This window comes from Hypanus sabinus, unplaced genomic scaffold (assembly GCF_030144855.1).
Source record: "Hypanus sabinus isolate sHypSab1 unplaced genomic scaffold, sHypSab1.hap1 scaffold_940, whole genome shotgun sequence".
NCBI classification, from domain to species: domain Eukaryota; kingdom Metazoa; phylum Chordata; class Chondrichthyes; order Myliobatiformes; family Dasyatidae; genus Hypanus; species Hypanus sabinus.
This window is the reverse complement of record NW_026781794.1, coordinates 113,661-129,295: the sequence shown is the minus strand read 5'-3', so window position 1 is coordinate 129,295 and position 15,635 is coordinate 113,661. Positions and strand designations below refer to the sequence as shown.

The 15,635-nt window shown below is 50.6% G+C and overlaps 1 protein-coding gene across 1 annotated transcript; it reads right to left on the bottom strand.

Annotated features, from left to right (window-relative positions):
• Window positions 1-5,380: 5,380 nt before the first annotated feature.
• On the bottom strand, window positions 5,381-15,634 carry LOC132390518 (pancreatic secretory granule membrane major glycoprotein GP2-like). Its single transcript, XM_059963135.1, has 9 exons — window positions 15,627-15,634; window positions 15,231-15,307; window positions 13,311-13,475; window positions 11,191-11,338; window positions 10,796-10,872; window positions 8,895-9,059; window positions 6,775-6,922; window positions 6,398-6,474; window positions 5,381-5,463 (listed from the first exon to the last, which is right to left on the bottom strand). Exons 4-9 carry the CDS (start codon window positions 11,232-11,234, stop codon window positions 5,381-5,383), a joined length of 594 nt encoding a protein of 197 aa, XP_059819118.1. The 5' UTR covers window positions 11,235-11,338; window positions 13,311-13,475; window positions 15,231-15,307; window positions 15,627-15,634.
• Between the last annotated feature and the right edge of the window lies 1 nt (window position 15,635).

Genomic DNA, 15,635 nt, shown 5'->3' with positions numbered 1-15,635 from the left:
CTGTGTGTTAATGACTTGGGACCTCCCAGAATTTCCCCCAAACCCCCAATGCCCCAGTGTCACTGGGTATGGTTACCTACCTGTACAATACACAGCGTTACTCCAGGGTGTCGGCTTCAGCCAATACACAAAATAACCAGAGCAGTTTTTCACCCTGATCTCCCATCTCAAGAAATAGGTGTTGTTATGAGAAGTGAAGCAGACGGTCCTGGTCACCTCCCCCTCTCCCACGTTGGGATGGGGACCTGGAATGAGATTTATAAACACTGTAAAATGTACCCGGTCCCACAGTACAGCGGGGAATGTGAATCAGGACCCACTGTAAATCAGTGGTTCACAACCCACGGTCCGGTCCGGCCTCAGTCAGCACTGAGCTGCTGCCCTCTCCCTCTCCACCCCACCCTCCCCACAGCAGCACCTTCATCTTCTGAATGAGCCTCCCATGAGGGACCTTGTCAAACATCTGGGGATCTCACTGAAACCTATTGAATATTGAAAGGCCTGGATAGAGTGGACATGGAGAGGATGTTTCCTGTAGTGGAGGAGTCTGGGACCGGAGGGAACAGCCTCAGAACACAGGAGCCTCCCTTTAGAAGAGAAATAAGGAAGAATTTCTACAGACAGAAGGTGGTGAATCTGAGGAATTCATTGCCACAAGTGGCTGTGGAAGTCACGTCATTTGTAAATGTAAAGTGGAGTTGATAGCTTCTTCATTCATGAGGGTGTCAAAGGTTATGAGGGGAAGGCATGAGAATGGGACTGGGTGGGATAGTAAATCAGCCATGATGTAATGGTGTTTCAGACTCAATGGGCTGAATGGCCTAATTCTGCACCTCTCTCTGATGAGCTTATGGTCTAAAATCCATGAAGACAACATCCACAGCTCTACCTTCATCAGTCACCTCTGTCGACCCCTCAACAAACTCAAGCACGGCAGTAAGTCATGACCTGCCCTGCAGAAAGAGATGCTGACCATCCCTCATTCACCCACGGTCTGCCCAATGCTCAGAAGTCCCATCCGTAAGAATCCTCTCCACTGCCTTCCCTACCATTGATGTGAGACTTACTGGTCTGAGAGTCACAGAAAGCTACAGCACAGAAACAGGCCCTTCGGCCCATCCAATCCATGCTGAACCATTTAAACTGCCTTGTTCCATCAACCTGCACCTGGACCACAGCCGTCCATCTCTCCCATCCACGTACCAACCAAACTTCTCTTAAACATTGAAATCGAAATGGCATCCACCACTTGCTCAGGCAGCTCGATCCACACTGTAGTTTCCAGGATAATTCCTGTTTCCCAACATTTCCTCCACATTTGAACTGAATGTTCAGACCATTCTATTTATTTCTCTATTTGGCAATCGAGTGTGGTGTAGGGCCTTTTGACCCTTTGAGCCACAATAGCCCAGTGACCCTCAACAACACCAATTAACCCAAACCTAATCCTGGGACAATTTACAGTGACCAATGAACCCACCCGGTACGTCTTTGGACAGTGGGAGGAAACCGGAGAACCCGGGGAAAACCCATGTATTCCATGGGGAGGACGGACAGAGACTCCTTACAGATGACACTGGAATTGAACTCTGAACTCCGACACCCCGAGCTGTAATAGTGACGTGCTAACTGCTACGTTACCAAGGCAACCATTAATTTATCCCACTAATTGGTGAACGATGATGTCTGCAAACTCCCCCACCACTGAAATGAGTCTGCGGTCATTGAAACTCCTCCGGGTCGTATCCAGAATGGGGTCAGTGGGCAGATCAGTTCTGTAACCCAACTCCAGGAAGTTGTCACTCATCCACCGGACTCCATGACGATACAGGACCGTAGAGCGGTCTGAGTGACTGTGGGGAGACCTCTCAGGGAGATGGGGTTCTCTGTCCACGCTAGGGTCCTCTGAAGAGATCCGGGTCATCAGCTTGACCCTCCCCAAAAATAACCGAGCCCCACTGATGTAAACTCTGACCCTACCGTTTAACCAGCCTGGGGTATTCCCGGAGCAGCGATACTGTGGAACAACCGTCTCGGGAATCTTCCATCCTCTGGAACTGAAACAACAATCAGAGAGTCAGTCCCTGATCTGAGGGAGTTTATTCACTCAGAGAGACATGGGAAATTACACTCACCCTGTCCGTACCCAGTCTCTGGTCAATAACCCCAATCCTGGGAATTCCCTCTCTGTTGTACATCCCCCATGTCTCTACCCTGAGAATGCGGGATCTCCCCTCTCCCTGTATTTACTCCCCATCTCAGTGTAGTCACTGCATTTCCCATTCACACACCCCTTGTTCCCCTGTTTACATTCCCCTTCGGTGTCCAGTTTCTCAGTGATTATCTCCTCACTTTACCTGTTAAATCTGTACCATCCCACTGCAAGATTTCCATCATCCATCCTTTGTCCACCAGTACACTCAGTGTTGGGACAATTCGTGCTCCTCCAGGGCTGATCCAGGACGGTGTGGTTTACACACGGATCACCGAGTGCGGAGTCTGTGACTGAGGGACACAACGATGTTCAGTGTTAATGTACAGCTCACGTTCCCCATCCTCCTTCTCTGCCAAACACAACACCCATCTGCACTTACACCCTCAGCAACCTGGGCACAAATAATTATTTTTTATCCATCAAAAGGGATGAGAGTTTCAGAGATTGAGCCAGTGTTTAACTGTCCCACCAGAGGCGCCCCTGAGAATGTGGTGGTGGTGGCCTGTCCTTGGCCTGTTGCAATCCTTGATGTGTGGGGAAACCCACAATGATTTCAGGAGTTCCAGGGTTTTGACCCAGTGACACTGAGGGAGCAGCAAAGTATTTCCAAGATATGGCAATATGCAATTTGGAGGAAATCAGCCAGCTGTCTATAGCCCCCTCTCAACATCCCTCCTCCACTCCAGTCCCCTCTCAACATCCCTCCTCCTCACCAGTCCCCTCTCAACATCCCTCCTCCTCACCAGTCCCCTCTCAACGTCCCTCCTCCACTCCAGTCCCCTCTCAACGTCCCTCCTCCACTCTAGTCCCCTCAGTGTCCCTCCTCCACTCCAATCTCCTCTCTTCATCCCACAGCTCATTACTCTCTCCTCTCCCCTGGACGTGTCCATCTATATGCCCCATTTCCCTACTCCCTCCTCTCTTCCTCATTCACCTTTCCCTCGTCACTCTCCTCCACTCTCCCTTTCGGGCCAGTAAGCCCATGCTGTCCCTGTGACCAATTAGCCGACTAACCCGTATCTCTTTGCAATGTGGGTGGTTACAGGAACAGAGACATGGGAGAGGGGGAAACACCTAAACACTGTCCCTCTCTCCCTCCACTGTCCCTCCTCGACAATCTGTCACTCCCGGAGACTCCCAATAGCAGAATTGGGATGAAATTCTAGGACTGACCATGGGATGCAGCGTTCCCTTTGATGATTCCTACCTCTCATTCCCGAGCACTGTCCAGTTGTGGGCCTGTGAACGTCCGGGATACCTTTTCACCACATCCACTGTTACCCCCCCCACAAACCTTCTGTCACCTCTCTCAGCACCACTCCTCCCCCACTGTCCACTCTCATCCCACATCCCAGACCTCTCTCCCATCCCCAACTACTCTCCCTTTCCTACTTCCCTCCACCCCAGTCTCTCCCATCCTGTCCCTCCCTTCTCCAATATTCCAATCCCCTCCCCTCCATTAAAAACTTCACGAGGTCCTAGATTAGGTGCGTGGGGGGCGGGGGGTGGCTTCTGGTCACCTCAGTCTAGGAAGGTTGTGGAAGCTTTAGAAATGGTACAAAGCAGATTTACCAGGACAACACCTGGATCTGGGAGCACGTCTTCTGAGAAATGTTTGAGGGAGCTGGAGTTTCCCTCTTTGGGTCGATGGAGGATGAGAGGTGATTGACAGAGGTGTACAAGCTGATAAGAGACATAAATCGAGTGAAGAGACAGAGACTGTCTTCCCAGGGTGGAAGTGACTAATACCAGGGGTATAGATCGAGTGAAGAGACAGAGACTGTTTTCTCAGGGTGGAAGTGACTAATACCGGTGGGCAGAGTTTTAAGGTGTTTGGAAGAAAGTATCGAGTGGATGGGAGAGGAAGGTGTTTTTACACAGAGGGTGATTTGTGTGTGAAACACCCAGCCGGTAAACGCAGGTACATTAGCAGCATTTAAGAAACTCTCAGATAGGCACATGGACAATAGAAAAATTGAGAGGTGTGCAGGAGGGTTTAGATTAATCTTAGAGTCGTTTAAAAGGCCAGCACTGCAGTGTGGGCTGAAGGGCCTGTACCGTTCTATGTTCTACGTCACAGGTCTAGCTGGGCAGCGTCACTTGGAACCGGGGGGGTGGGGTAATATGAGGGAGGTGATCACTGACCACGAGCAGGTCAGCAAACTAGAAAACACAGCCCACTCTGTGTGTTAATGACTTGGGACCTCCCAGAATTTCCCCCAAACCCCCAATGCCCCAGTGTCACTGGGTATGGTTACCTACCTGTACAATACACAGCGTTACTCCAGGGTGTCGGCTTCAGCCAATAGACAAAATAACCAGAGCAGTTTTTCACCCTGATCTCCCATCTCAAGAAATAGGTGTTGTTATGAGAAGTGAAGCAGACGGTCCTGGTCACCTCCCCCTCTCCCACGTTGGGATGGGGACCTGGAATGAGATTTATAAACACTGTAAAATGTACCCGGTCCCACAGTACAGCGGGGAATGTGAATCAGGACCCACTGTAAATCAGTGGTTCACAACCCACGGTCCGGTCCGGCCTCAGTCAGCACTGAGCTGCTGCCCTCTCCCTCTCCACCCCACCCTCCCCACAGCAGCACCTTCATCTTCTGAATGAGCGCCCCATGAGGGACCTTGTCAAACGTCTGGGGATCTCACTGAAACCTATCGAATATTGAAAGGCCTGGATACAGTGGACATGGAGAGGATGTTTCCTGTAGTGGAGGAGTCTGGGACCGGAGGGAACAGCCTCAGAACACAGGAGCCTCCCTTTAGAAGAGAAATAAGGAAGAATTTCTACAGACAGAAGGTGGTGAATCTGAGGAATTCATTGCCACAAGTGGCTGTGGAAGTCACATCATTTGTAAATGTAAAGTGGAGTTAATAGCTTCTTCATTCATGAGGGTGTCAAAGGTTATGAGGGGAAGGCATGAGAATGGGACTGGGTGGGATAGTAAATCAGCCATGATGTAATGGTGTTTCAGACTCAATGGGCTGAATGGCCTAATTCTGCACCTCTCTCTGATGAGCTTATGGTCTAAAATCCATGAAGACAACATCCACAGCTCTACCTTCATCAGTCACCTCTGTCGACCCCTCAACAAACTCAAGCACGGCAGTAAGTCATGACCTGCCCTGCAGAAAGAGATGCTGACCATCCCTCATTCACCCACGGTCTGCCCAATGCTCAGAAGTCCCATCCGTAAGAATCCTCTCCACTGCCTTCCCTACCACTGACGTGAGACTTACTGGTCAGAGAGTCACAGAAAGCTACAGCACAGAAACAGGCCCTTCGGCCCATCCAATCCATGCTGAACCATTTAAACTGCCTTGTTCCATCAACCTGCACCCGGACCACAGCCGTCCATCTCTCCCATCCACGTACCAACCAAACTTCTCTTAAACATTGAAATCGAAATGGCATCCACCACTTGCTCAGGCAGCTCGATCCACACTGTAGTTTCCAGGATAATTCCTGTTTCCCAACATTTTCTCCACATTTGAACTGAATGTTCAGACCATTCTATTTATTTCTCTATTTGGCAATCGAGTGTGGTGTAGGGCCTTTTAACCCTTTGAGCCACAATAGCCCAGTGACCCTCAACAACACCAATTAACCCAAACCTAATCCTGGGACAATTTACAGTGACCAATGAACCCACCCGGTACGTCTTTGGACAGTGGGAGGAAACCGGAGAACCCGGAGAAAACCCATGCATTCCATGGGGAGGACGGACAGAGACTCCTTACAGATGACACTGGAATTGAACTCTGAACTCCGACACCCCGAGCTGTAATAGTGACGTGCTAACTGCTACGTTACCAAGGCAACCATTAAATTATCCCACTAACTGGTGAACAATGATGTCTGCAGACTCCCCCAACTCCCTGGAGATTGCCCCACCACTGAAATGAGTCTGGGGACATTGAAACTCCTCCGGGTCGTATCCAGAATGGGGTCAGTGGGCAGATCAGTTCTGTAACCCAACTCCAGGAAGTTGTCACTCCTCCACCGGACTCCATGACGATACAGGACCGTAGAGCGGTCTGAGTGACTGTGGGGAGACCTCTCAGGGAGATGGGGTTCTCTGTCCACGCTAGGGCCCTCTGAAGAGATCCGGGTCATCAGTTTGACCCTCCCCAAAAATAACCGAGCCCCACTGATGTAAACTCTGACCCTACCGTTTAACCAGCCTGGGGTATTCCCGGAGCAGCGATACTGTGGAACAACCGTCTCGGGAATCTTCCATCCTCTGGAACTGAAACAACAATCAGAGAGTCAGTCCCTGATCTGAGGGAGTTTATTCACTCAGAGAGACATGGGAAATTACACTCACCCTGTCCGTACCCAGTCTCTGGTCAATAACCCCAATCCTGGGAATTCCCTCTCTGTTGTACATCCCCCATGTCTCTACCCTGAGAATGCGGGATCTCCCCTCTCCCTGTATTTACTCCCCATCTCAGTGTAGTCACTGCATTTCCCATTCACACACCCCTTGTTCCCCTGTTTACATTCCCCTTCTGTGTCCAGTTTCTCAGTGATTATCTCCTCACTTTACCTGTTAAATCTGTACCATCCCACTGCAAGATTTCCATCATCCATCCATTGTCCACCAGTACACTCAGTGTTGGAACAATCCGTGCTCCTCCAGGGCTGATCCAGGACGGTGTGGTTTACACACGGATCACCGAGTGTGGAGTCTGTGACTGAGGGACAGAACGATGTTCAGTGTTAATGTACAGCTCACGTTCCCCATCCTCCTTCTCTGCCAAACACAACACCCATCTGCACTTACACCCTCAGCAACCTGGGCACAAATAATTATTTTTTATCCATCAAAAGGGATGAGAGTTTCAGAGATTGAGCCAGTGTTTAACTGTCCCACCAGAGGCGCCCCTGAGAAGGTGGTGGTGGTGGCCTCTCCTTGGCCTGTTGCAATCCTTGATGTGTGGGGACACCCACAATGATTTCAGGAGTTCCAGGGTTTTGACCCAGTGACACTGAGGGAGCAGCAAAGTATTTCCAAGATATGGCAATATGCAATTTGGAGGAAATCAGCCAGCTGTCTATAGCCCCCTCTCAACATCCCTCCTCCACTCCAGTCCCCTCTCAACATCCCTCCTCCTCACCAGTCCCCTCTCAACATCCCTCCTCCTCACCAGTCCCCTCTCAACGTCCCTCCTCCACTCCAGTCCCCTCTCAACGTCCCTCCTCCACTCTAGTCCCCTCAGTGTCCCTCCTCCACTCCAATCTCCTCTCTTCATCCCACAGCTCATTACTCTCTCCTCTCCCCTGGACGTGTCCATCTATATGCCCCATTTCCCTACTCCCTCCTCTCTTCCTCATTCACCTTTCCCTCGTCACTCTCCTCCACTCTCCCTTTCGGGCCAGTAAGCCCATGCTGTCCCTGTGACCAATTAGCCGACTAACCCGTATCTCTTTGCAATGTGGGTGGTTACAGGAACAGAGACATGGGAGAGGGGGAAACACCTAAACACTGTCCCTCTCTCCCTCCACTGTCCCTCCTCGACAATCTGTCACTCCCGGAGACTCCCAATAGCAGAATTGGGATGAAATTCCAGGACTGACCATGGGATGCAACGATCCCTTCGATGATTCCTACCTCTCATTCCCGAGCACTGTCCAGTTGTGGGCCTGTGAACGTCCGGGATACCTTTTCACCACATCCACTGTTACCCCCCCCACAAACCTTCTGTCACCTCTCTCAGCACCACTCCTCCCCCACTGTCCACTCTCATCCCACATCCCAGACCTCTCTCCCATCCCCAACTACTCTCCCTTTCCTACTTCCCTCCACCCCAGTCTCTCCCATCCTGTCCCTCCCTTCTCCAATATTCCAATCCCCTCCCCTCCATTAAAAACTTCACGAGGTCCTAGATTAGGTGCGTGGGGGGCGGGGGGTGGCTTCTGGTCACCTCAGTCTAGGAAGGTTGTGGAAGCTTTAGAAATGGTACAAAGCAGATTTACCAGGACAACACCTGGATCTGGGAGCACGTCTTCTGAGAAATGTTTGAGGGAGCTGGAGTTTCCCTCTTTGGGTCGATGGAGGATGAGAGGTGATTGACAGAGGTGTACAAGCTGATAAGAGACATAAATCGAGTGAAGAGACAGAGACTGTCTTCCCAGGGTGGAAGTGACTAATACCAGGGGTATAGATCGAGTGAAGAGACAGAGACTGTTTTCTCAGGGTGGAAGTGACTAATACCGGTGGGCAGAGTTTTAAGGTGTTTGGAAGAAAGTATCGAGTGGATGGGAGAGGAAGGTGTTTTTACACAGAGGGTGATTTGTGTGTGAAACACCCAGCCGGTAAACGCAGGTACATTAGCAGCATTTAAGAAACTCTCAGATAGGCACATGGACAATAGAAAAATTGAGAGGTGTGCAGGAGGGTTTAGATTAATCTTAGAGTCGTTTAAAAGGCCAGCACTGCAGTGTGGGCTGAAGGGCCTGTACCGTTCTATGTTCTACGTCACAGGTCTAGCTGGGCAGCGTCACTTGGAACCGGGGGGGTGGGGTAATATGAGGGAGGTGATCACTGACCACGAGCAGGTCAGCAAACTAGAAAACACAGCCCACTCTGTGTGTTAATGACTTGGGACCTCCCAGAATTTCCCCCAAACCCCCAATGCCCCAGTGTCACTGGGTATGGTTACCTACCTGTACAATACACAGCGTTACTCCAGGGTGTCGGCTTCAGCCAATACACAAAATAACCAGAGCAGGTTTTCACCCTGATCTCCCATCTCAAGAAATAGGTGTTGTTATGAGCAGTGAAGCAGACGGTCCTGGTCACCTCCCCCTCTCCCACGTTGGGATGGGGACCTGGAATGAGATTTATAAACACTGTAAAATGTACCCGGTCCCACAGTACAGCGGGGAATGTGAATCAGGACCCACTGTAAATCAGTGGTTCACAACCCACGGTCCGGTCCGGCCTCAGTCAGCACTGAGCTGCTGCCCTCTCCCTCTCCACCCCACCCTCCCCACAGCAGCACCTTCATCTTCTGAATGAGCGCCCCATGAGGGACCTTGTCAAACGTCTGGGGGATCTCACTGAAACCTATCGAATATTGAAAGGTCTGGATAGAGTGGACATGGAGAGGATGTTTCCTATAGTGGAGGAGTCTGGGACCGGAGGGAACAGCCTCAGAACACAGGAGCCTCCCTTTAGAAGAGAAATAAGGAAGAATTTCTACAGACAGAAGGTGGTGAATCTGAGGAATTCATTGCCACAAGTGGCTGTGGAAGTCACATCATTTGTAAATGTAAAGTGGAGTTAATAGCTTCTTCATTCATGAGGGTGTCAAAGGTTATGAGGGGAAGGCATGAGAATGGGACTGGGTGGGATAGTAAATCAGCCATGATGTAATGGTGTTTCAGACTCAATGGGCTGAATGGCCTAATTCTGCACCTCTCTCTGATGAGCTTATGGTCTAAAATCCATGAAGACAACATCCACAGCTCTACCTTCATCAGTCACCTCTGTCGACCCCTCAACAAACTCAAGCACGGCAGTAAGTCATGACCTGCCCTGCAGAAAGAGATGCTGACCATCCCTCATTCACCCACGGTCTGCCCAATGCTCAGAAGTCCCATCCGTAAGAATCCTCTCCACTGCCTTCCCTACCACAGACGTGAGACTTACTGGTCAGAGAGTCACAGAAAGCTACAGCACAGAAACAGGCCCTTCGGCCCATCCAGTCCATGCTGAACCATTTAAACTGCCTTGTCCCATCAACCTGCACCCGGACCACAGCCGTCCATCTCTCCCATCCACGTACCAACCAAACTTCTCTTAAACATTGAAATCGAAATGGCATCCACCACTTGCTCAGGCAGCTCGATCCACACTGTAGTTTCCAGGATAATTCCTGTTTCCCAACATTTCCTCCACATTTGAACTGAATGTTCAGACCATTCTATTTATTTCTCTATTTGGCAATCGAGTGTGGTGTAGGGCCTTTTGACCCTTTGAGCCACAATAGCCCAGTGACCCTCAACAACACCAATTAACCCAAACCTAATCCTGGGACAATTTACAGTGACCAATGAACCCACCCGGTACGTCTTTGGACTGTGGGAGGAAACCGGAGAACCCGGGGAAAACCCATGCATTCCATGGGGAGGACGGACAGACACTCCTTACAGATGACACTGGAATTGAACTCTGAACTCCGACACCCCGAGCTGTAATAGTGACGTGCTAACTGCTACGTTACCAAGGCAACCATTAATTTATCCCACTAATTGGTGAACGATGATGTCTGCAAACTCCCCCACCACTGAAATGAGTCTGCGGTCATTGAAACTCCTCCGGGTCGTATCCAGAATGGGGTCAGTGGACAGATCAGTTCTGTAACCCAACTCCAGGAAGTTGTCACTCATCCACCGGACTCCATGACGATACAGGACCGTAGAGCGGTCTGAGTGACTGTGGGGAGACCTCTCAGGGAGATGGGGTTCTCTGTCCACGCTAGGGTCTTCTGAAGAGATCCGGGTCATCAGCTTGACTCTCCCCTTAAATAACCGAGCCCCACTGATGTAAACTCTGACCCTACCGTTTAACCAGCCTGGGGTGTTCCCGGAGCAGCGATACTGTGGAACAACCGTCTCGGGAATCTTCCATCCTCCGGAACTGAAACAACAATCAGAGAGTCAGTCCCTGATCTGAGGGAGTTTATTCACTCAGAGAGACATGGGAAATTACACTCACCCTGTCCGTACCCTGTCTCTGGTCAATAACCCCAATCCCGGGAATTCCCTCTCTGTTGTACATCCCCCATGTCTCTACCCTGAGAATGCGGGATCTCCCCTCTCCCTGTATTTACTCCCCATCTCAGTGTAGTCACTGATGATCCCGGTCTCCCTGCATTTCCCATTCACACACCCCTTGTTCCCCTGTTTACATTCCCCTTCTGTGTCCAGTTTCTCAGTGATTATCTCCTCACTTTACCTGTTAAATCTGTACCATCCCACTGCAAGATTTCCATCATCCATCCATTGTCCACCAGTACACTCAGTGTTGGGACAATTCGTGCTCCTCCAGGGCTGATCCAGGACGGTGTGGTTTACACACGGATCACCGAGTGCGGAGTCTGTGACTGAGGGACACAACGATGTTCAGTGTTAATGTACAGCTCACGTTCCCCATCCTCCTTCTCTGCCAAACACAACACCCATCTGCACTTACACCCTCAGCAACCTGGGCACAAATAATTATTTTTTATCCATCAAAAGGGATGAGAGTTTCAGAGATTGAGCCAGTGTTTAACTGTCCCACCAGAGGCGCCCCTGAGAATGTGGTGGTGGTGGCCTGTCCTTGGCCTGTTGCAATCCTTGATGTGTGGGGAAACCCACAATGATTTCAGGAGTTCCAGAGTTTTGACCCAGTGACACTGAGGGAGCAGCAAAGTATTTCCAAGATATGGCAATATGCAATTTGGAGGAAATCAGCCAGCTGTCTATAGCCCCCTCTCAACATCCCTCCTCCACTCCAGTCCCCTCTCAACATCCCTCCTCCTCACCAGTCCCCTCTCAACATCCCTCCTCCTCACCAGTCCCCTCTCAACGTCCCTCCTCCACTCCAGTCCCCTCTCAACGTCCCTCCTCCACTCTAGTCCCCTCAGTGTCCCTCCTCCACTCCAATCTCCTCTCTTCATCCCACAGCTCATTACTCTCTCCTCTCCCCTGGACGTGTCCATCTATATGCCCCATTTCCCTACTCCCTCCTCTCTTCCTCATTCACCTTTCCCTCGTCACTCTCCTCCACTCTCCCTTTCGGGCCAGTAAGCCCATGCTGTCCCTGTGACCAATTAGCCGACTAACCTGTATCTCTTTGCAATGTGGGTGGTTACAGGAACAGAGACATGGGAGAGGGGGAAACACCTAAACACTGTCCCTCTCTCCCTCCACTGTCCCTCCTCGACAATCTGTCACTCCCGGAGACTCCCAATAGCAGAATTGGGATGAAATTCTAGGACTGACCATGGGATGCAGCGTTCCCTTTGATGATTCCTACCTCTCATTCCCGAGCACTGTCCAGTTGTGGGCCTGTGAACGTCCGGGATACCTTTTCACCACATCCACTGTTACCCCCCCCACAAACCTTCTGTCACCTCTCTCAGCACCACTCCTCCCCCACTGTCCACTCTCATCCCACATCCCAGACCTCTCTCCCATCCCCAACTACTCTCCCTTTCCTACTTCCCTCCACCCCAGTCTCTCCCATCCTGTCCCTCCCTTCTCCAATATTCCAATCCCCTCCCCTCCATTAAAAACTTCACGAGGTCCTAGATTAGGTGCGTGGGGGGCGGGGGGTGGCTTCTGGTCACCTCAGTCTAGGAAGGTTGTGGAAGCTTTAGAAATGGTACAAAGCAGATTTACCAGGACAACACCTGGATCTGGGAGCACGTCTTCTGAGAAATGTTTGAGGGAGCTGGAGTTTCCCTCTTTGGGTCGATGGAGGATGAGAGGTGATTGACAGAGGTGTACAAGCTGATAAGAGACATAAATCGAGTGAAGAGACAGAGACTGTCTTCCCAGGGTGGAAGTGACTAATACCAGGGGTATAGATCGAGTGAAGAGACAGAGACTGTTTTCTCAGGGTGGAAGTGACTAATACCGGTGGGCAGAGTTTTAAGGTGTTTGGAAGAAAGTATCGAGTGGATGGGAGAGGAAGGTGTTTTTACACAGAGGGTGATTTGTGTGTGAAACACCCAGCCGGTAAACGCAGGTACATTAGCAGCATTTAAGAAACTCTCAGATAGGCACATGGACAATAGAAAAATTGAGAGGTGTGCAGGAGGGTTTAGATTAATCTTAGAGTCGTTTAAAAGGCCAGCACTGCAGTGTGGGCTGAAGGGCCTGTACCGTTCTATGTTCTACGTCACAGGTCTAGCTGGGCAGCGTCACTTGGAACCGGGGGGGTGGGGTAATATGAGGGAGGTGATCACTGACCACGAGCAGGTCAGCAAACTAGAAAACACAGCCCACTCTGTGTGTTAATGACTTGGGACCTCCCAGAATTTCCCCCAAACCCCCAATGCCCCAGTGTCACTGGGTATGGTTACCTACCTGTACAATACACAGCGTTACTCCAGGGTGTCGGCTTCAGCCAATACACAAAATAACCAGAGCAGTTTTTCACCCTGATCTCCCATCTCAAGAAATAGGTGTTGTTATGAGAAGTGAAGCAGACGGTCCTGGTCACCTCCCCCTCTCCCACGTTGGGATGGGGACCTGGAATGAGATTTATAAACACTGTAAAATGTACCCGGTCCCACAGTACAGCGGGGAATGTGAATCAGGACCCACTGTAAATCAGTGGTTCACAACCCACGGTCCGGTCCGGCCTCAGTCAGCACTGAGCTGCTGCCCTCTCCCTCTCCACCCCACCCTCCCCACAGCAGCACCTTCATCTTCTGAATGAGCCTCCCATGAGGGACCTTGTCAAACATCTGGGGATCTCACTGAAACCTATTGAATATTGAAAGGCCTGGATAGAGTGGACATGGAGAGGATGTTTCCTGTAGTGGAGGAGTCTGGGACCGGAGGGAACAGCCTCAGAACACAGGAGCCTCCCTTTAGAAGAGAAATAAGGAAGAATTTCTACAGACAGAAGGTGGTGAATCTGAGGAATTCATTGCCACAAGTGGCTGTGGAAGTCACGTCATTTGTAAATGTAAAGTGGAGTTGATAGCTTCTTCATTCATGAGGGTGTCAAAGGTTATGAGGGGAAGGCATGAGAATGGGACTGGGTGGGATAGTAAATCAGCCATGATATAATGGTGTTTCAGACTCAATGGGCTGAATGGCCTAATTCTGCACCTCTCTCTGATGAGCTTATGGTCTAAAATCCATGAAGACAACATCCACAGCTCTACCTTCATCAGTCACCTCTGTCGACCCCTCAACAAACTCAAGCACGGCAGTAAGTCATGACCTGCCCTGCAGAAAGAGATGCTGACCATCCCTCATTCACCCACGGTCTGCCCAATGCTCAGAAGTCCCATCCGTAAGAATCCTCTCCACTGCCTTCCCTACCACTGACGTGAGACTTACTGGTCAGAGAGTCACAGAAAGCTACAGCACAGAAACAGGCCCTTCGGCCCATCCAGTCCATGCTGAACCATTTAAACTGCCTTGTCCCATCAACCTGCACCCGGACCACAGCCGTCCATCTCTCCCATCCATGTACCAACCAAACTTCTCTTAAACATTGAAATCGAAATGGCATCCACCACTTGCTCAGGCAGCTCGATCCACACTGTAGTTTCCAGGATAATTCCTGTTTCCCAACATTTCCTCCACATTTGAACTGAATGTTCAGACCATTCTATTTATTTCTCTATTTGGCAATCGAGTGTGGTGTAGGGCCTTTTGACCCTTTGAGCCACAATAGCCCAGTGACCCTCAACAACACCAATTAACCCAAACCTAATCCTGGGACAATTTACAGTGACCAATGAACCCACCCGGTACGTCTTTGGACAGTGGGAGGAAACCGGAGAACCCGGAGAAAACCCATGCATTCCATGGGGAGGACGGACAGAGACTCCTTACAGATGACACTGGAATTGAACTCTGAACTCCGACACCCTGAGCTGTAATAGTGACGTGCTAACTGCTACGTTACCAAGGCAACCATTAAATTATCCCACTAACTGGTGAACAATGATGTCTGCAGACTCCCCTAACTCCCTGGAGATTGCCCCACCACTGAAATGAGTCTGGGGACATTGAAACTCCTCCGGGTCGTATCCAGAATGGGGTCAGTGGGCAGATCAGTTCTGTAACCCAACTCCAGGAAGTTGTCACTCCTCCACCGGACTCCATGACGATACAGGACCGTAGAGCGGTCTGAGTGACTGTGGGGAGACCTCTCAGGGAGATGGGGTTCTCTGTCCACGCTAGGGCCCTCTGAAGAGATCCGGGTCATCAGTTTGACCCTCCCCAAAAATAACCGAGCCCCACTGATGTAAACTCTGACCCTACCAATTAACCAGCCTGGGGTATTCCCGGAGCAGCGATACTGTGGAACGACCGTCTCCGGAATCTTCCATCCTCCGGAACTGAAACAACAATCAGAGAGTCAGTGCCTGATCTGAGGGAGTTTATTCACTCAGAGAGACATGGGAAATTACACTCACCCTGTCCGTACCCTGTCTCTGGTCAATAACCCCTGAATCCTGGGAATTCTCTCTCTTTTGTATCTCCACTTGCCTCGACCCTGAGAATGCGGGATCTCCCCTCTCCCTGTATTTACTTCCCATCTCAGTGGAGTCACTGATGATCCCGGTCTCCCTGCATTTCCCATTCACACACCCCTTGTTCCCCTGTTTACATTCCCCTTCTGTGTCCAGTTTCTCAGTGATTATCTCCTCACTTTACCTGTTAAAT